The sequence below is a fragment of the Leishmania panamensis genome (genome assembly GCF_000755165.1).
Source record: "Leishmania panamensis strain MHOM/PA/94/PSC-1 chromosome 26 sequence".
NCBI classification, from domain to species: domain Eukaryota; phylum Euglenozoa; class Kinetoplastea; order Trypanosomatida; family Trypanosomatidae; genus Leishmania; species Leishmania panamensis.
The window spans coordinates 266,130-286,897 of NC_025872.1; the positions used below are offsets into that span (position 1 = coordinate 266,130).

General features: G+C 58.1%; 4 protein-coding genes across 4 annotated transcripts, besides 1 other annotated feature; all 4 read right to left on the reverse strand.

Annotated features, from left to right (window-relative positions):
• Positions 1-122: 122 nt before the first annotated feature.
• Positions 123-698: a repeat region.
• Positions 699-1,270: 572 nt separating this feature from the next.
• LPMP_260920 (hypothetical protein) lies at positions 1,271-2,725 on the reverse strand (the record flags this gene model as incomplete). The annotated part of the gene is made up of 1 exon (XM_010701611.1): positions 1,271-2,725. The coding sequence occupies one exon, from the start codon at positions 2,723-2,725 to the stop codon at positions 1,271-1,273; it is 1,455 nt and encodes a 484-aa protein (XP_010699913.1).
• A 1,139-nt stretch (positions 2,726-3,864) lies between these two features.
• Positions 3,865-9,093, reverse strand: LPMP_260930 (hypothetical protein; the record flags this gene model as incomplete). The annotated part of the gene is made up of 1 exon (XM_010701612.1): positions 3,865-9,093. One exon carries the CDS (start codon positions 9,091-9,093, stop codon positions 3,865-3,867), a length of 5,229 nt encoding a protein of 1,742 aa, XP_010699914.1.
• A 1,615-nt stretch (positions 9,094-10,708) lies between these two features.
• Positions 10,709-12,400, reverse strand: LPMP_260940 (hypothetical protein; the record flags this gene model as incomplete). The annotated part of the gene is made up of 1 exon (XM_010701613.1): positions 10,709-12,400. One exon carries the CDS (start codon positions 12,398-12,400, stop codon positions 10,709-10,711), a length of 1,692 nt encoding a protein of 563 aa, XP_010699915.1.
• Positions 12,401-15,442: 3,042 nt separating this feature from the next.
• Positions 15,443-19,666, reverse strand: LPMP_260950 (protein kinase, putative; the record flags this gene model as incomplete). Its single annotated transcript, XM_010701614.1, has 1 exon — positions 15,443-19,666. The coding sequence occupies one exon, from the start codon at positions 19,664-19,666 to the stop codon at positions 15,443-15,445; it is 4,224 nt and encodes a 1,407-aa protein (XP_010699916.1).
• Positions 19,667-20,768: the final 1,102 nt, after the last annotated feature.

Genomic DNA, 20,768 nt, shown 5'->3' on the forward strand with positions numbered 1-20,768 from the left:
AGCCACACGGCCAGCCAAATCCAGCCGGGGTGGTGTCACTACCAACACGCACACATGCACGCACACACCCTTGTTGCACATCTGCCTCAGTCAGCGTCAAAGGCCGACTTTTCTGCCTTCCGCGTCTCCATTTCTCTGCCGCACAGCAGAGGCCAAACGCCACTCTGCCGCCGCCCCCTCCTCGGCCTGCCACACGCCCATCGCGTGGCACCAAGCAGCCGTCGACACACCTTGCAGCAATGCTGCCCACTACAGTCGCCGAACCACAGCCACGGCCTCCAACCCTGCCCGCCCAACACCCTCGCAGGTCGTCTCACAGCCGCTCCCATTGTGCCGGCCGTCACCTGGCGCATCCCTCGGTGCGACGCTCAGGCTCCCCACACCCGTCGGCAGCAAGGGCCAGGTGAGGAATACGTTCGAGTCACGCTGGCACTCCGCCCATCATGTGGGTGGCACAGAGGGGTTCACTGTCGCAGGTCGCTCCGACGCAGCGCCAGCCAGGACCTGGCCGCCGGCATCCGCAGCGAGACATCGCACTGGCCTCGCTACGTCGTAGGTGCTTGGCCCAGTCGCCACCAGAGGGGGGGGGGCTCGGCACTGGCAGGGAGAGAGGAGAGCTGCTTGGCACTTCCGCACACAGAGCGGAGTGGGGGGGGGGGGCCCTGGACATCCCGCTGGTGTGCTCCTCTTGTTATCAGTTTAGTAGAAAGTTGCGAACCAGCGAAAGCGGGACGAGATGACTGGAAAAAAGAGAGCGGGCTGCAGAGGTGATCGATGGATGACGCACGCCACACCTCCGTGGGTCGATGTGCGTCTCGGCGTGAGTGTCTTTGTGTCTAGCAAAGGAGCTCAACCGTGAGGTTGAAAAAAGCGGACTCGTATGTGTACTCGCGGCGGTGGCGGCAGGTGCGAATAGGATGGAGTGGAGTCAAAGGAGGAGGAGAAGGGATGGGGTGGAGGGGGCAGCGAACAAGAAAGGAAGGAAAGGGCTGGTATGAGCCACAGCAGCTGCAGTGTTAGCAAGAGCCACACCGAGCAGTAGTGTGTCGTCCCCCTGCCTCGGAATTTGGGCGCAACGCTCGATGGGACAGTAAACACGCGCGCACGCACACACCTGCTCAGCACGCTGTGCAAGAGAGGAGGAAAGAAGTGGAAGACAGCGTTTTAATGCCCACTAGTAAAGGGAAAGGGGGAAAAGAAAGCGAGAGACACTCGGAAGAGGAGGCAGTAAACACGCCACTGTCAGTCGCCGACAGCTCTTTCTCCTCACTCAGTCACTGGAGGAGACGACGCCGTTTGCGTAAGCTTCGTTGGAGACATTGGCGCCTGGCGTGTTATCCATTATAGCGGCCAACGGGCTGTAGCGGGACGTCCACCGGCTCGCCGTACCCCACCCGGCTGCGTTGACACTGTTCGACGGTCTCCCCCAGACACCGGGCACGCCACACGCTGAGTTCTGCACTGTCAGCTGCAGCAGTACATGGTACCACACGTCGAATTTATTTCGAATCTCAGTCGCGAGGCTGATGCAGCGGTCTTGAGTGTTGATAGACATGCGGTAGAAAAAGCGCACCGGCATCTCTACCTGCAGGCACTCCGGTGTGACGCTCATGACGGTGGAGAGCTTCACCTCCGAGTTGAAGACAGCGCTCTTCTTCGCCGAAGAAGACCACATGAGAGTGCCGCGTTGCAGGTTCAGCCAGACGTAGCGCCGCTGCACGTGGTTAACGCGCGTCCACTTGTAGAACCAGTCGCCGACCTTCAGCTTCTCAAGAGTCGAGCTCAGTAGTACCTTTACTTTTCCCCTCTCCTCAGCAGTTGACGGGTGCGCCGCATCGAGAAGACTCCGCATCATTAAATCACCTTGGCGGGTGCGGCTACTCTCGAAGCTGTAGACACGCGTGGCAATTGCCTGCGAGTAGCTGTCAAATCCAGGCGGCGGGTGGTACTGCGGATTTCCCACGAACTCCTCAAAGCTTTGCGTGCGAAAGGGATTTCGCTGGGTGTATGCCGTCTGCGCGACGTACCGTTGCACCCGGGCCACGCCTTGGCGGTGCGACTCCTTTTTGGTCCCCAGCTGCGCGCCCGCCTTGTGGGGTGCCGGCGCGACGACGACACTCTTGTCCACTGCTTCACTGCCCGGCCCTGCCATAGTCATGGAGAACCGATGTGCCATCGGCCAATGGCCGGTCGGACTCGGCGCCTGCGTCTGCTGCTGCTGGTGAAACGGCGCAGAAGGGAGGTTGTTTGCCACGGTGCTACTGCGCAGCGTCTTGTTGCTCGTGGGTAGTGCGGAGCTCTTGGCCAAGTCACCACGTCCGTTGTGACCGTCCATCCTCTGCGGCGCCTCCGGAGTCAGACTTAGGCTAGAGCGCTGACGTTCCCGTCGTGACACCTGCCGCGGAATCGCACTCACGGGACCTTCTAGCGACATCGTCGGCGCGGGGAGTGGCTTCACCCGTGTCGCTGGTGGTTGTTCGTCGTGGATAATGTAGTTACGGTGTCGGCACTGGTTGTACCACTCCTCGTGCGTGACTTGGTGCCTCTCTATATGGAGTATTGCAGACGCGGAAGTACACGCCGGCGACGCGGATGCAGATGGTGGACGCTGTGTCCTGTACAGGCGCTTCGACTCGCCATTGTGTGGCGGTGATGTGGTGGCTGTGCCCCTACTGCCGGAGACGCTAGTATACGGCGGCGACTTGGTTAGGAAGGGCGTCGTCATGAAGAGCACACTCTCGTGCGGGGCTTTTACCGGGGTCGGCTGGTTCGTCAAAGTGGTCGATCGAGACGAGAGAAACAACTGTGGCGTCGGCACAGGTGCGCCACGACGCCGCAGCGGCTGCTGGGGCGGCTGTGACCTCTCCATATCGTCAGCCTCGCGCGGGTCAGAGTCGTAGGCATCAAAGGTGAATGGCCTTGCATAAGAAGGGTACCCGCTGTCGACGTATCAGCGGCGCACAGAGTCACGCAGCTTAGAACAGGAAAAAGAGCCAGCGGCGCCAGCGATGGCCTCTCATGTCGATCGCTGACTCTTTTCGATTGTGGTCTGGAGGAGGGAGGCGGACGTTGTGCAAGTTGTGATGTGCATGTGAAAGGTAGGGAGGGGGAAGGGCATAAGGGATGAGTGAGAGGTAGAGTGAGAGGGGTGGAGAGTGATCTGGAGGATGCTCGAGGGACTGCGCTGCTGTGGATAGCCACTCCTGCGCATGGTGGACCCGAGTCTCGAGAGCCTAGGACTGAGAAGGGTGAAGAGGCAGCGGAGAAACAACAAAGGTCAACGAGCAGCCTACATCTCCGTGCACCGAGAGAGAGAGGTGCACAACTCACCTCATCCCCTTTGCACTACGTCCAAAGGGCAAAGTGGAAACGTCTGAGTTGGTCTGCTTGCTTGTCTCTGCGTGTGTGCACATGTGAAACCTCGAAGACGTGGCGAGGATAACAGCAAAGAAAACGAAGACAATCAATTACGAGAGGTGAAGAGGGAGGGGGGGTGAGGACATGGGGACAGCAGCAAAGCGAGAAGGAGAGAGAGAGGAGAGAGGCACACATGTACACGTACGCGCTGCGGTGACAGCTGAATTTTTTTCACCTTCGCTAACGCGGCAAAGCAAGGCGGACAAGGACTCGACAGACTAGCACGCCATTCACCTCTCGCCCTCGCTCTCTTTCTCTCGATGCTCGTGTCGCCCGGAGCAGAAGGTGAGCAGACGGAGAGCAGCAGAATGAAGAAAACCAAACCCAAAATAAAAGTGTACGAGCGCAGCACACGGCGACATGCAAGTGTTACTGCGACACAGCTGCCTTGTAAGCGTGAAGGAAGCACGCAGACAAACGAAAAGAGCGTGAGAAACGTCAGCCGCATCACCGTGACGGGGACCGTATCAAGGGGTGTTCGCGCAGCATTCCATCCGTGCAAACCAGCTCGTGTGTCCACTGCTGCCACACGCGCGGTGCCCGCCGCTCATCACCACATCTGCCGAGACACAGCACCTCAAACGTGCGCACTGTTGCGGAAGAGAAGCGAAAATGTCGACGCAACTTGTCTGCATCGCGTCTGTTGTGCTTCGCAGTCACCGTACTCTCTGGATGCGTTGTCAGTGACGCAGCACTGCAGGAAGCCGACGAGGAGAGCATTCGACATATCGCCTCCACCGGCGTGGCAGTGAGCCAGGCAACGCAGTGACCTGTCCGCACCGCTGGCACGAAAACACAACAGAGGTACTCCCCCAACTCGCGCACAAGCCGCTGCATTCGCTCAACGCAGCGCAATATCACGCGAAAGGCAACAAGTGCGTCGAGTTGGGTTGCCACATCCTCTTCGCCTTCTAGACTACCTGGCATGCCAGTGCCGTTGTGATGAACACCGGCACTGGTGGTCTTCAGCAGAGAAGCCCAGCATCTCGGCCAAAGGACGGCGCTCGCAAAGTACACCACCATCGAGGAAGTGCACACCAACTCGGGGGAGAGCAGCAGGGAAGCAATGAGCGCGTGAGACTCTTCGGCAACTTCCGCCGTCGACATTGTACCGCAGGGTGTGTGGCAAGCGAGGTGCCTCTCCGATGCTTCGACAAGGCCAAGGTCGCACAGCAGCTGCTCTAAACACGCCACAGCATCGGAGGATGCGAGCCCGCGTGGTTGTGTATGTTGGCAGAAAGCGTAGTGCGTTGCCGCCGTCGGCAACGAGCGGTGGTAGCCACCGTGGAGGCCGGTGCAGTGAGCACCGGGGAAAGTACAAGAAGGTTGTGCAATGGTAACTTGTGCCGGACTTCGGCGGAGCTCCCTCCACAAGTGCGCGGTGAGGCGCTCCGTCCACTGCTCAGGGTGCTTGGCGTTGACCAAGTTTGGCACAATCGCACCAACAGCAGGGGGCCTTTCGATCTCTGGTTCGTCTGTCGTGGACTTGGAGTCGTTCGTCTCACTGTGCGCCACTGTCGCCCAGGCAACCGCAAGCACTTCGGCGGCAATCTCCTCCACCATACGCACAGCGCTCTCCGCCACAAGCTGCAGAAGTGGCTGGTAGGCTTCGCTGTTCCACACGAATCCTGGTGGAATGCCCAGCCCCAACACGGCGGAGCGGCACGCAGATGTGGCGTAGTCGACGACACGTGCACCGTCTGCAGTCCTCGCGTCTTCATCCTCGCGAACCTCCAATAACGTCCTGCATCTTTGATGCCGGGCATCACACAGCACTTGCCCTGCCTCCCGCTGCCGCGATCGACGAGCTAGCGCGGCGCCGCGAGAACGGTGCCACTGACCCTCCACCACTTCAAAGAGGACCAGGCGCAACGCGTAACGGTGGCCCCACTCAACAATGCTGCGACGCAGGCTCCAGTGCTCGCTTGAGAAGTCATCGCAGCCATCGACTTCCTTGTCAAACTCCGCCGTGGCTTCGGGTGGCGCACCAGGAGTGCCTAAACCCAGCTCACTCGGTGACCCCTCAGACGAATCCTCCACAGCGCTGTTGCCGAGAGTACCGAGACGCGGTGGCATCAGTGGCCGTATTGCAGACGCGCATTCGCTGTGGTGATGGTGGTGAGATTCGAAGAAACGAGGAGGCTCCACCCCAGCCGCAGCAGCAGCAGCGGCGGCAGCGGTGGCGGCACCAACTCCATGCTCCCATAAAAAGAGTATCGTGTCGACCTTGACGCTGTCCTGCAAACATCCTTTCACCGCCAGCCCTTCCACCGTCAGCACCCACCACGGCATGCCCCCAACGTTGGTGGGTGATTCTACCAGGGTATCGACAGCTATGCACGAGACGTCAGAAGCGCCAGCACTAACGACTGTACGGTGGGCCTGAACGGCGCAGGCGCACCAACCAATGTGCACGCCTGCAGCTTCGCACCAGTCCACATACCGGGAAACCACAGACAGCTGAAAGGCGGTCAGCTCCTCCGTCGCTGGTGTGAGTGCCGCAGAACGTATCAGCGCCACAAACGAATCGCTGATACGGGGCAGCTCGGCAGCCACGCCGTTGTCGTCAAGGGTGGCGCTCGTGGCGCCTGCGGGGCCTTCTGGCCTGCTGCGGTAGAGCACGCGAAGCGCAACATGCGAGAGAATCGCAGGGAAGCACATGGGGCACCAGCCAAGTCTGAGTAAGTCTCGTTTCGGATGCTCTACTGAAACCTGGTCAAGAGTCATGGGGCGCTGCTCCCTCGACTGCAAAATGGCACTCATTACGCGAGGGTTGGGGAGATCGCGAAGTTGCTTGAACCACCTCTCGCACATGCAGCAGAACCGATCCTCAGAGGTGGCGGCTATGAGGCTTAGCTGCTCGCGCAACCCGTCCTCTCGGGGCCTCTGGCACACGTAGGAACACTGCTGAGATAGCTGTGAAGAAGTGCAGCGTGTAGATGGGAGCGCGCCGCCTCTCGTAGTGAGTGAGACCCCAGCCGCAGAAGGACAACGAGGCGGGCGCGACGCAGCAGAGAAAGCATACCAGCACGCACATAAATCGAGTGGGTCACGATCGTGCCGAACGTCCATCGCCGCGGCCCAGGCCTCTGTGAGGTGCGAGCTCAACCGGTGCTGCATCGACCGGCACTGTTGGACGAATCGAGCGTCGGTAGTGTCAAGTAAAGGGAAATGGGGTACCGCCATCGACGACCAGACGTGTGCGGCCGCATCTCCTATCGTTAGTGAGGTGCCACCACTGCTGTCTCTCACGTCAGCCCCCTCCACTCCAGCACCCACTGATGACGCCACAGCAGGAGCAGCACATGCCAACCCCTGAAGCCACGTCGCGTAAAGCTGCAGAGGCCAGTCCATCGTCCACGTGCGCCAGCACTTTAGCAGTGCGGAAAGGAATTCAATTGAGGCGTTGGGCAGCGCATGAAGAGGCACGTGGGCCGGCGGCTGAGGGTATGGGCCAGCGTGCCCAGCACCGGCAGCATATTGGTTCACTATTGCGTCTCCGCTTACACAGGATGCAGTTTCGAGTGTCGAGCTCGCGGCGCACGCTAGCGTATGGACTAGGCCGCAATGCAGCAGTCGCTGCTCGTGGAGTTGAACAAACTTCTGGTGCTCGTGCATTGCCGTTACTGCAGAAAGCGCGCCGTGCAGGCAATCATTGTTCTCTTCTCTACCAGCTGAGCAGCAGCGTACAAGGTTCACGATACACGCCAGCTTACACCATGTCGCCTCCTCCACGAAGACAACCCCAGCTGCAGCCGGCAACCCAGAGTTCATGGTGGACACTGTGCTCGACAGCACAGGTCTGAGAAACGTGATGGCTCGCAGTAATCGCAGGACTACCTCCAGCTCACAGGCAGGTGGCGTCCGGCTCAGCTCCTGATGCTGATGCTTATCAAGGGGACCAAGCTGCTGCAATGGGTTGAGCCTGAACTGCCCGTCGAGTGTGCCTTTCACCAGCTTCGACACCGCTACAGCGGTCACCAAAGGCGTCACCACGGCCGTCCACTGAAGAGCCAGACGATAGCCAACATTCGCCATTGCGCGCACGAGGTGGCTGCGGGAGCACACACCAGTCGAACTCAGCCGTGGCGGTGGCGAAGCGGCCAGTCGTGCGGCGGATGTGCTCTCCCCAGGCGCACCAACAGCTGCTGCCCTACCACCGCAAACGTCAGATACAGCACCAGGGTCATTAGCCATGCGTTTCAACGCAGTAGCCGAGAGGTAAGCGAAGTCGCCACCGAGGTGCCGCCAGCCATGCCGCAGCTCCGTTGTCCATGCGGAAGGCTGCGAAGACTGCGCGCTCTCCTTCGAATAAGCAGGCGACAGCCACGAGGCATCAGCGTCGCTCTCGTCACGCAGGATAGGGACACTGTTGACGAGGAGCCACTCAAGCATTGCTAAGCACGGCCGAAGCGTTTCGAGAGAAAGCAACGGCGGAGGATGTTTAGAGCATGCCCACAAGAGTGACGGCTCACGCGGCACGACACACTGCCCCAGAGCTCTGTGCAATTTGTGAAGGACCTCAACCAGCGAGTAAGCTGCAAAGGCGCGAACGGCAGCGGATGGGATGGCCGGGGTGGCGCGGCACACCACCGTGGACCACCACCAGCACTGCTGGCCTAGTGAGCGCACTGTGCTCCAGCACGATGAGTCGGACGCACAGCGGCCGCCTGGGGTCGCGCAGCAGCTGCTGAGCGACGGCTGGAGCACCACTGCCGCTGCTGCTGGAAAAGATGTACTGATGTCCGTTCGAGCCGCGAGAGCCTTTCGCTCATTCGCTTGGGACCGGCTTGAGTAGAAATACTGCACAACTGGATAGGCCACGGCGATGAGACTGCAGGCGTGCCATCGGTCTCTGCTCTCTCGCCGTTTAAGGTATTGCTTGGTGCAGCTGTCCATTACGGCGCTTCGCTCACAGTCGCTGCAGTCCCAGTGCTGTCTCTGCGCTGTAAAAGACAAGAGCACGGCCGCTCCCCGTAGTAAGAAGGAGCTTCTACTGTCGTCACCTGTTCTGCTGTCGTGGGGTGCTCCTCGGCGGAGAGGATGTGCGTGTGGCGTTTGCCGGTCGTGTAGAGAGCACAGCAGATCGGTGTTGCTTCCACTCTCAACGAGCCGGAGACGCACGTGCACCACCACGCACCGGCTCAGCACGGGGGCAAGCGGCACCAGCGCCATCAGTACCGCTGCATCGTTAGCATTCACAGATGGCGAGTCGTCGATGTCGCTGCTGTTTTCCGCGGCTGCGGCTGACCCCGGCAGCCAGCGCGGCAGCTGCGGTGTCAGGAGCCTCTCCATGACAGCGAGGCACAGCGACAGATCAGTGCAGCATACGTTGCCGCTGACGATGCGCACGAGATGGTCGACAACGCCGCTGTGGTGGGCATCTGCCGGCAGAAGGAAAAGAAGCGTATCGAGTGCGTCATTGGGGAAGAGCGGCGCGACAGGAAGCCGCTCCTCCAGCAGCGCATAGACAGTCGCCAATGACTTGTGATGCCTGCCACTGGTGTCGCTGTAGCTCCAAGACACAAAGCCCAACCGACGCTGCGATGACAACGGAGAGCGAGTGCCACTGCTGGTGGTAGTGGCGATTCGCCGGTACGACCCCATCACCATGCAAGGCGGCGAGCGTGCACGGCAAAGAAATCTGGAGTGCCGTCGAACAAGATGGATGGCCATGCTGAAGTGTCGTGGTCTCTGTCGACGTGATGGGATCAGTAGAAAAAGGTTTCGTCGACGCCGCACACTGCTTTGTCATGACACCGATAACTGGGCGACGTCCTGTGGAGCTTCAGATTTTCGGCCCTGCCTCTTTTCTCTCTCCTTGTCCCTTGCAGAGGGAAAAGCAACATACAGCCGTCTGCGTGTAAAGCACAGCAAAATAGGCAGCAGTTGGGACTGCGTCGCCGCCCCCCTCCCACCAGGCTGACAATGCGCACGCGTGCCGCGTTCACCTCAGAGACTTCCTCTACTGAACAGCAGAGAGTTCCTCGAAGAAAGTGTGGCGAGGATCCGTGCTTGCTTGATCGGTGCGCACGTCGTACCCACACCAGGAGTTGAACACACAACGCTCCCTGCAAATGCTGACGGCGTTGCGGCAGCGAAAATGAGGGATACAGACGCGCATGCAGTTGCCTGTATTACTCTGTGTGTGTGCGCGGGGGTGTGTGTGGGTGGGTGTGTAGGGTGGAATGGTGCACATACCGCGCAGAGAAGAGGGCGGGAAGGAAAGCGAGAGAAAACGAGAAAAGGGAGGGAGGGGGATAAAGAGCCACCGATGAAGCGCACATGTTGCTGTGCTGGGGAACACATGAAGACACTTAAGCGGGACAGCAAAAGAGGAGAGACACGAAGGAAACTTCATAACTCCGAATACATCCGCAAGTGAAAAAAGTGCCTCATGGGCACTACATGTCGCATGCGCGCACATGAACGCCATCAAGGAGCCCCCTCCTCTCTCTCTCTCGTCCCTCGCTTCTGACGGTGGAGTACCCCGCGTGACCGGCCATGCGTCTTCGCTGGAAGGTGTCATGTGCAACCACACGCACACGCGCACTCAAAGGACCCACTCCCCTGTCAACGCTGAAGTGCATGAAGGCTTCAATGCACCCGCCACTTCATTCATTACCACCACCACTGCACATTAGCGCACGTGCATGACTGCACCCTCTCTGGCTTTGTTTGCTGTCTGCGTGTGCTTTTTGGTCATCCAGTTTATGTGTTAACATGTCGTTAGTCGAGTCAAAGATTCAGAGAGAGAGAGGGGAGTGGGCGGGTGAGCAGCACTTCCCTCCCACACATACACACAAGCACATATATACGCAGGTGTGCGAATGGGCAGAGCAGCAGCAGCAGCAGCAGCGAGAGAGAGAAACAGACAGAAAAATGGAGAAGACGGTGCTGAAGAACGACGCCCACCTCCACACGCACGCACATTCCAGCTCTGACCTCACTTCCTTCGCCAACGCCCTCTCACTTGCCCCCCCCCTTTTCTCTCCCTCTCCTTTATCAGACAGAAAGCAAACGTAGGTGCCTACGTGTTCGCCACCACAAGCCTAGAGAGCTAGCTGGGGCCAAAAGTGGAAGAGCACAGAGAGGCATCGGGAGCATGTACAGAGTGAGAACCGGGCTGTCCCTTTCCCCCTCCGCCTCACATCCGCTTGTGTGTGTGTGTGTGTGGAGAGGGGTGGCGTGTGGCTCCTTGGGCGCGAAAATGAAAAGACGTAGATAAACCACGGAAGCAGTGCCGCTGCCACAAGAACAATCCACACGAGTACACTACAGAGCGGTAAATTCACTCGATGCGCATTTTCTTGCGGATGTCTGCCACCTCCTCGTTGTCGCTGTTCTCGTCAGTCATGAGGCTTTCCTCGACATCTGCTGGCTCAACGCCGTCGTTAATCTGAAGCTCGTCCAACATCTCCTCCAGCGCTATCTCAGGGACCTCGTCGTCATCCTCGTACTCGTCCTCTGCTGCATCCGCCGCAGCAGCTATGGGGCCACCCCTCGCCTCGATCTCCTTATCCATCATACGATAGATAGCGACGTCCTTGCGCAGCTCCGCATCGCGTTCGATTTCGTCCTCGAACTCACCCTCGTCGTCGTTCGCGCCGCTGCTCGCGTTGGCGCCGCCGCGGCTGTCGAGTCCGCTGATGCTCGTTGCCCCACCCTGAGAGGTAACTATTTCGAGCTTCTTTAGCTTCCACAAACGACGGTGGCGGCGCGCTTTCTGCGACGGGAAGACTTTACGCACGAGGATAACATCCTGCAGCTGCTCGGGCTTGTAGCGATTCTCATCCAGGTCCTCGTTGTTGAAGATGCGCCCCTCCAGCAGGTAACCCTTCACGAGGCTGCCCGGGTGCAGCACACCGCCGAGGTGAGACTGCACGATCCACTCGCGGCCCTCACCGACCTCGTCAGAGAGGCACACGGTGACCAGACCAAGCTGGTAGGTGCCGTTGGTGACGGGCATCAGCTGGCACTCGAGCACGTAGAACTCCACCAGCTCGCGCGACGTCTGCAGTGATGCGAAGGGCTTCTTCCAGTACAGGCTACCGGTGATTTCGCCAGCACGCAACGTTCGTGGGTCCATGAAGACGATGGAGCTGAACACCTTGTGCACCAGCACCAGCGGGCCCATCCCACCCAGAGACTTGAGGTAGTAGTCCTTGTACGGGATAAGAATAAGGTCCTCACGGCAGAGCGGTGCAATATCGAGCGCGAACGTGAAGTGCTGCACGGCGGTGTTATTCTTCGAGTCGTGAGAAACGAGCTGCACGGCATCGCGGCGCGTCACAGGTGCTGTCTTGTTCAAGAACTCCAAGAAGTTCATGGCGTGACTCTTGTGGGCGAAGAAGAAGTCTAGGCCGTCCGGCTGCCCTTCAATTCGGATGAAGTTCTCGTGCAGCCGTTTCTTCAAGATGAGCTGCTCCAGGTAGAGAAACGTCTTCTTGTGGCTCACTTTCTGACGGAGCTGCACGCACGCATCCCACTGCGGCTGGCCGGTGGCGACCTTTTGGCAGACACTGCACTGCTGCCACGTCACGACGTACTCGACGAGGCACGCTTGCTGAAGAACAACGTGATGGAAGACCTCTTTCTGCACGGTGAGGCGCAGCTTGATACGCTTGCTGTGCGGCTCCGTCCAGAGAAACTTGGCATCGACCAGCCTCGCCTTTCCGGCGCTGCTGTTGCTGCCAGCGCTGCTATTTAGCCCCTTGATGCGCTTCAGGCAGATTGTAAGTAGCTCGCGACTCTCCAGCTCGGCGCGAGCCCAGTACTTGGGCGGTTGCAGGTATCGACCGCACTCTGGACAGTGAATGAGGATGTACTCCTTCTGCAGGTTCTCGGTGATGTCAACGTGGGCACGGAGGCAGTTGGGGCACATGTTGCTGAGGTTGCTGTCGATCACCAGACCGCACAAACAGCACTGCACCTGCGGCACCGTGCTTCGGTCCGGGTGCTGCTCATCCTGCTCGAGCTCCATGGTGACCTCGTCGCACAGCGCGTACACGCCCCAGTGCACACAAACACAGGAAAGATGCGCAGCAGAATAGAGACGAGGGAGAGATCAGCAGAGCAACGCGTTATGGACGCGCCCTCCTCCACACGTCCGGGGTGATTGGGGCAGTAAAAAGAACGAGGTGAGTGGCTATGTAGTCCTCAAGCCTGTAAGACAGTAGGGCGCGCACGGCAAGAGGAGAAAGGGGAAGGGTAGAAAAAGCGGAAACGCAGCGGTGCCGGCCGAGGAAGAGGAGGGGGGGGCATCGAGAACTTCTGGGGCAGTTCAAAAGCGAAGACGCCTCCTGCTATGAATGGGGGGAGGGGGGGGCAGTGACATTCAGTCCAAAAGGTAGAAAGCCGCCTGCGTCATGTTACACCAGGTACGCAGACACACACAAGTGTTAAGCCCAAGTTCATGGGTCTCTGTATGCGCACAAGGAAGAACGGAGAGGCGGCGGAATCGCCTCCCTCCCCCCCCTGTCCCCTCAATCCACATGGGAGCTACAGAACGACTAGGTGACTGCCTTGATGCGCACTTCGGCGACCCCCCTCTCTCTCTTCCGTACCATCATTCTGCGGTCATAGCGCCGTGCTTGTCGCCACACCGGAATACGCGCAGAGACCTCTTTTTGTTGTTGTTGCGCATTGATTCTTCTTCCGCCTCATGCGGCCTCTTTGAAGAGAGTCATCGGATTGCGCCACGCGGGGTTGGCGAAAAAACTACATGCGCGCCAAACCGTAGAACAGCAACAGCGACAGCCACAAAGGTGAAACAGAAGCGAGTGTACCGACAGGGAGGGGGGAGGCGCTGCACCAGAACGATCCAAAATAATGCGACTCTCCTCCCTCTCCCCTGACAGAGATAGAACAGCAACTCGGCCCGAGGCGCACACTCAGACGCCCACACACCCACACGCGCAAGAGCTTCAAAACCAACAGAGTATCACTCCAAGTGTGAAAGGTGGCGCCCATAAGAAGAGAGGGACAAGACACAAGGAGACAGACAAAGGTGGGAGAGGGAACAGTGGTCGGAAGGGGAAAGAACGAATGGCGAGAATGGCATACGGAAAAACTGATGGGGACAAGAGATGAGGAGAGGGAGGAGGAAGGTGACGACTGGCAGACGTCAGGAGAGGGCCAGCGCTCAAAAGAGAGCAAAGGCGAACCGCAGCCACGGCAACAGCGTGAAGCCATTCGAGTTCAGATGCGCACGAGGGAGGAGAAGGGAAGAACCAGAGGATAGCGAGAGAAACATGCAAACGACCACCTTTCCAAAGTGAAAAGGCAATGGCACCAGTGACGGTGGCGGCAGCAGCACAACGTCAGAGCCAGAGAGACAGGGACCGAGAGGAGGGATGCACTTGCATACGTAGAGATGATCCTGTGTCCGTCCTTCATGGTAGATCCGCTGAGGTAGAGAAGTGGATGGGGTAAATCCCCTCCCCTCCTCCCCTCTCCCGCATAGAAAGAAAGAAGGGGGAGAAAAAGGAAGAAGTTAGTGGACCAACTAAAGCGGCAATTGCTTCTGTGTGTCTGTGTGAGTATATGCGTGTGATGTGCACGTATCGGGTGCGTATGTGTGTAGGTCTACATCTCTGGTGTCAGTAGAGCTGGAGAGGGGTCTCTCTCTTCACGCCCCATGAGGCACACCACGCACGCGACACACGCACCCCATACGCACGTATACGCACAACAAGTCTAAAAAAAAGTGCATGAAGCAAACGAAGCGAAGAGGCTCCAAAGGCATCGATACTTTGGGGTCTCTTCTAGTCAGCAGCGATCAAAACAAACATGCAGTCCTACTACACGGCAGCGTCCGCGCTGTCAGGTACACAGACCCGCATAGATTACCCATGACCAAATGAGGGAGACTGGGGCAGGTATCGGAAGCTGAGGAGCATCCTCAGAGAAAGAAAATCACAGATAGCCGAGAAGGTCGTCGATGAAGAGAAGAGTACGTGGAACGGCGACAGTGGTACTGATAACAATGAGGAAGACAAGGGGGAGGAAAAAGATGCGAGAGATGAGGGTGAGGAGAAGACAGGAAAACAGATACGAGAACGAGGAAGAGCGGCAGAAGCCACTGATGAAAACATCAAGGATGATAATGCGCCCACCACTGACAACCGTACAGGGAAAGAGAAAGTAAAGAAAAGGGAACGCCAAATTAGAAAGAGGCATACACGCCCACACACACACACACAGGTATAGACACACACGCAGCAGCAACAGCAGCAGCAGCCACAATTTGTCCACATCATCGCTTTCAGAATCATGAAACAGCCTTTACTGACATTCCATTGAAGAGGAAAAAAAAATAAAGAGAAGGAGAGGTGAATGGAAAGGACGAGAGACAGCGAAGGAGAAAGAGACCAGTGGAAGATACGCAAAGTGGGAGAGAAGAACGAGAGAGACGCACGCACGCACACGCAGATGGGGAGGTGGGAAGAAACGAGAAGCAGAAGAAGTGGGGGAGCAATAGTAACAAAAGTATGAACATTTGAGAGAGAGAGAGTGGGGGAGGGGGGAACCAAAAAAAAAAATAAACACACACGCACAAAAGAAGTTGCCAACGGGGGGAGAGAGTGGGGGGTGCGGGGAGAGTGGGGGGGGGAAGAGAACAAAGGCACTCGAACCAGTAAAGCGATGATGAAAGGGAAGATGGTATGAGCCGCGTCATTGGCGGCCATATGTACGGGGAAAGAGGGGGGAGGAATAGTGGGAGTGGAGAGAGAGAGAAAAAAAAAGGAGGGCAGACAAACAAAAAGTGACGAAGAGGCCTACTTCGTGAGAACACGCCCACGCGAGCACAAAGGGGGGAGGAAGAAAGGCAGGGAGGCAGGAGAGGAGGGGAGAGCCGACCATGATGAATCTACTCCTCTCCTGTACGGCGACCGAAGTTGCACATCTATCCATCCACTGCAACCACATTAGGCAAACATCCATCAACAACACAAAGACACAGCATCACGCGAAGACAAGTACACCTGTAACGTACAACAATGTGTAAAAGAGCAGCTCTCTCCTACCTCGACGACGTCTTCCCCTTGGATGCGACACCAACGCCGTGGAGCCACTGGTGACCGAGTAGCTTCTTAGCCGAGGGTCGCTGCTTTGGGTCGTACGAGTGCAAGCAGGATAAGATAAAGCTGGCCGCCAGGCGCGCCTCTTGGAAGCTGAGGTACGGCTCCAGCTCCAACTCCAAATTTCGGCGCGGGTAGGAGTGGTAGCGCGAGGCGTAGATAAAGTTACCGTTCCGATCCACAAAGCGGTGCAGATACTCTGGTGGCGGCCGAAGCCCGCTCTTCGGCACCGGCGTCCCTTGCACGACCGCATCGTAGTAGTCGTTGTTGCGCACGCGAATGTCTGTGATCTCGGGCGGTAGCGGTCCGAGGAGCTGCATCATCATGGCGAGATGCTCAATGTCCATATCACGCGGGCCACTCGACCTCTTCGGATCCATCAGAAATCTCCCGGTGATGAGCTCAAATGTCATACACCCCACGCTCCACACGTCCGTCGCGCAGGTGAAATCGAGCCCTAGCAACACCTCCGGTGCGCGGTACTCACGAGTCTGGATGAGCGTGCCGCGCTGGTTGTCCATGACGCCGGACCGCGTCACTGGGAAGTTCTTCTTGCAGCGCATGAGTGGCGCCAGCAGTGAGGCATCGACATTACCGCACATAGACATCCAGAACGGTGCAGAGCTCGGCGGCTCCAGCAGCGCCGACAAGCCAAAGTCAGCAAGGCACACCAGGCGGTCCGTCGTCTGCTGCGCCATTGACTCCTTGAATTCCACGAGGCTGATCATGTGACTCCGCTCCTGGTTGTAGCTACAGAACTTCTCCATTGAACTAACCAACTTTGAGTCCACCGCCGAGCACAGCACGTTCTCCGGCTTGATGTCGGTGTGCACGACATTCAGCTCGCTCAGCTCATGTAGCGAGATGAGGACCGAGACAATGATCTCCTTAATCATGCGCAGGTCGTCGGCCGTGCGTCGGCTGCGGTCCGCCTTCATGCGTTCAATGATAGAAAGAAGGTTGGGTCCACAGAGGGGGATGACCATGCAAGTGTGCATGCCAAACTCTCCGCGCACGTCGAAGCAGTCGATGATGTTTGTGATGGCGGCATGCCGCGGGAGCCGCGCCTCAAGATAGCGCAGCAAGCTCACCTCGTAGCGTGTCGCCTCCTGAACGCTGGAGCGACACTTGGCGATCTTGACGGCGACAAAGGCCTGCGACAGGCCGCGACCCATGGTAGCGTGCTTTGTGTCGTAGCCTAGCCATACCGTGCTGAACTCGCCCCAGCCAAGCTTCTGAATCAGCACGTACCGCGAGTGAACGATGCGGCCCGGGATCACGGTGAGATAGCCTCCCTCCTTGTACGCGCTCTTGTCCTCCTCATAGCGGTCGCGCCACTGGTCGATATAGCGCTGCATTTGAGTGCGGCCGGATACAAAGGAGAAACTCTCGAACGCTGGAGACGCTCCCGGCACATCGCTGAAAACTGAGCTCGTCGCTGCAGAGCTCACATTCATGTGCTGACGCACGTGAGCGCCACGCGCGCCAGCTAAGACACCGATGTTCATGGTGGAGGCGAAGGCACTTGACTGGGCAGCTACGTTACCAGCAAAAGCGCTTCTGCCGGGAAAAGTGGCAGTCAACTTCTCGCTCGGTCCGCGCTCATGTGCAGCTACGTTGCGTGGCGGTACACTGGTGGCGCTCTTTACGGCACGTACCCTCTCCAGGCGTCCAGTACCGCTAGCTGCAGCACCAGCGGAATCAGACTTGCGTGCTGTCATGATCATGGCGATCGTCGACCTGGGTAACGATCTCGAGAACGACGGATGTACGCGGCTGTTGGAGCTGCTTCGCGTGGCGGTGGTGGCGGCGCTGGAGCTGTACCGGGCCCCATCCTCCGGCACCGCGACTGAAGGCACAGTATCGGGCGTCAGCATCAGTGCCTGCGTCGGACGCTCCGATTTGCGCACCGTGTCGACAGAGGCGATAGGAAATGCTGCAGCTGACTTTCGCACTCGTGCAGCCACCAGGGCCTTCGGCGCAGAACTCGTGATGCGCTTCTGAGACTCCACTACATGGCGCTGCTGCTGTTGCTCCGTCTTGTCGGCATCATCGTCGCTCTTCGCTGGAGGCAGTGAGAGAGGTGCGCATAAAGTCCCGCGCTGGGACATGATGGTGCCTGTGTGCACCGGGGTCTGGGTATCCCGACAAGGCGAGTACCCTGGAGTCGTGGGCGCCGTTGTTGGTGCAGTGGCGGTCGCCGCATCGCGGCTACGACTTGGCGTGCAGTGCGAAGCCGAGCAGCTGCTGTCTGTCCGGCCTGTGCTGTGACCCATGCGCACAATGGCTGTACCGTAGCGTGCCGTAAAATCGCTGCCGGGGCTTCTGCCATGTTGTTGTGCGGCTGCCGTGCCTGTCGCCGTCGTCGAGGAAGACGACGTCGCGGCTGATGTTGGATCGGCGTGGTGATCGGATATAACAGACGTGTTGCTGCTGCTGCTCGGAAGTGAGGAAACGGGGACGCGCGCATTGATCACTCCTGGTGCTCTCGAAGACGTCCTCGCCGGTGTGAGCGTCGTTGCCACCGTGTTCGCGCCGATAGCGGCGGCACCGGTCGACATTGACTTTGTCATCTTCGAGCCGCTCGCGTCTGCCCGGCTGTAGGAGAGGTCGATGACACCAAACATCGCAGGTGACTTTAGCACCTTCGGTGATGAGGGCGTCGGCGGTGGTGGGTGCAGTGGCTGCGGCTGTTGATGTGGCGTCCCAGTCGACTGCGAGTCGATGAAACCTTTCTCGGAGTGCTGGTGCTGGGCGAACGCGAGCGGCCGCGGCGGCGACGCCCACGAGCCTCGAGTTTCACTAGCGCTGTCAGCTGCTACGCCATCCTGTGTACTATCGCCGGCTTGGCGAGGTGTAGGGATGGTTGCGGAAAAGGTCTTCGGTGACATCACTGGTATCGACTCGACCGGTGGCTCTACGACAACTCGCTGATGGGGGTGAAAAGATGGTGTTGCGCCTCGGCTGAAAGGCGAAAGCACAACTGCATCACGGGGCCAGCTTACAGAAGACGTCGGGGTGTGCCGGTGGCTCACCAACGCCGCAGTTGTGGTTAGCCGCTTATCCACCGAGCTGTTGAGCGCCGACGAGTTATTTTCACTGTGCTGCTGTTGGGCGATCGTATTCCCGTCAGCACCGCCGGTGGAGGCACTACATGGGCTAGCGCCCCCGACCTCTGCTGACGAGCTTGTGCGGACAGAAATCGTCAGATTGGCAGGCCCACGGCGCCGCGGCGTCGATTGCTGCTTCCGCGAAGGTATCTCATCCGAGGCGCGCTGATAGGGTGAGTCACCTCTTACTCGAGAGGTACCGGCGCTTCTAGAGTGTACTGGCAATGAAGAAGTCGGCATCCCAGACTGAGTGAGCTTGTCCGGCTGCGACACCTCTTCTGGCAGCATCACGCACCCCAGGTTATTACGGCAGTTGCCGCGACTCTGCTGCTTCGGGGTTCTGGCCATCGTGTCGCCACCGTTGAAGTTCAGGCTCGTCCAGCCACCGCAGGCGGTATCCCCCAGCAATGTTGACGTCGTTTTCATGTGAGGGGCCTCCTTGGAAGGAAGGTCGATCTGGGACAAGTATGAGTCGGCCGCTGTGACGGAGTTCAATGGCCGCTGGCGGCAGTACTGCAAGTCTGGCGAATGGGTCTGGGACAGAGGCAAGTCGCGTGAGGCCACCGCTGGCGACAAGGAAAGCGACGACGGCGCACATCGCTTGGACCACGTGGGGCCGACGACAGAGAGATCGGGGCTGCTCGCATACGTCCTGGCCTCCATCATGGCGCTGATCAACGACGCAGAGTCGCTGAGTAGACTGTGCGTCGATGCATGGCTGCGATAGGGGGGGTATCCCCGGTGGCATGGGTTCATGCTTCCGTCTGGCGTGGCAGGGGAGACAACGTACATGAGCGGAGAGCCCGAGTTAGAGGAAGACAGTGTACGGCGATGCTGCTGCTGTTGATTCTCGGGAGATGGCTGAAAATACTGCTGTTTCTTCAGTTCCATGCAGTGGGGAGAGAGGCACCGCGGCGACGAGGAAGAGCCACGGTGCATATTGTGGTGAATAGGGTAGCGGTGGGTGCCGCCGCCGTTACCCCCGGCAGCGCAGTCAGGTCCCATTGACGTGTCTGGTTGCTTCTGCTTCGGTGTGACACGGCTCGCGTACTGCATCAATCATAGAGTGGGGGTAACGTATACGCTACTAGTTGAGCGACACCAAACCAAGAAGAAAAATAAAAAAGCGAAAGGCTGCGCGCAATACGTCGAATGTGCTGAGACTGGTGACTATGCCACCTGTGGTCGAAGCAGAACAAAGAGAGGAAGGAAAGTCAGCCGTGGCTCCACGAGTGACTGTCGTGCTGATGGCAACGACGGTAGACAGTCTGTCAAGCAGAGAGTAGGCACGGCTACACACACACACAGGAAGAGAGAGAAATCGAATCACACACACGCACACACAGAAGTGAAACTACACAACGATCAGGAAAGAGATAAAAATTGCGTCTTTTTCTTTTGGTGTAAACAGCAACAAAGTGACGAACAAAAATGCACTCAAAGACGTCCAGAAGGGGCGGTGGAGGAGGAGGCTGACAGCGTGTGTGAGTGTGGCGCCAGTGGGGAGAGTCAAAACGAAGATAGCAAAAAGAAAAGAAAAAGAGTACTTGAAGAAACAAAGAGCGAAGCGAAAGCACAAACAACAGCCTCCCACACACACAGAGAGAGAGAGAGAAAGAGAGAGAGGCGCGCGCGAAAAGAAAAGGGAAAAATCCAAGAGAAAAGGAGAGCAATAGGGGAATCAAGCAGGAACTACCCAAATAGAGAGACGCACAGACACTCCAAAACACACGTACACTCTCACATGAACGTCAGAGTGAGGTAGGTAGGTAGGTAGGTAGGTAGAAGACCCTACAGCCGGCAATGATCACCAAGAACAGCACGTGATTTAAAAGAGGGAGGAATGAGAGTGGAGAAGAAGATGCAGGTGACAAGAAGCGAAGAAGTAAAAGCGACGACCAGATACAATAACAGTCCACACAAAAAAAAAAAGAGAAGGGAGGGTCAAACACTAATATGCATGCGCATAGATAGGAATCGGCCCACAGAGAGACGGCGCGGCGGAGAGAGTGCCAGAAACCGATGCACAGCACGCTTGTAAGCCACAGGCAAACCAAACAAACACTGCAAACCACAACGATTCGCTCACTCGGAAAAATACAAAAAGAGACGAGTAAAATAACAATAAAAAGAAATAATATTCGGAAAAGAGAGAGAG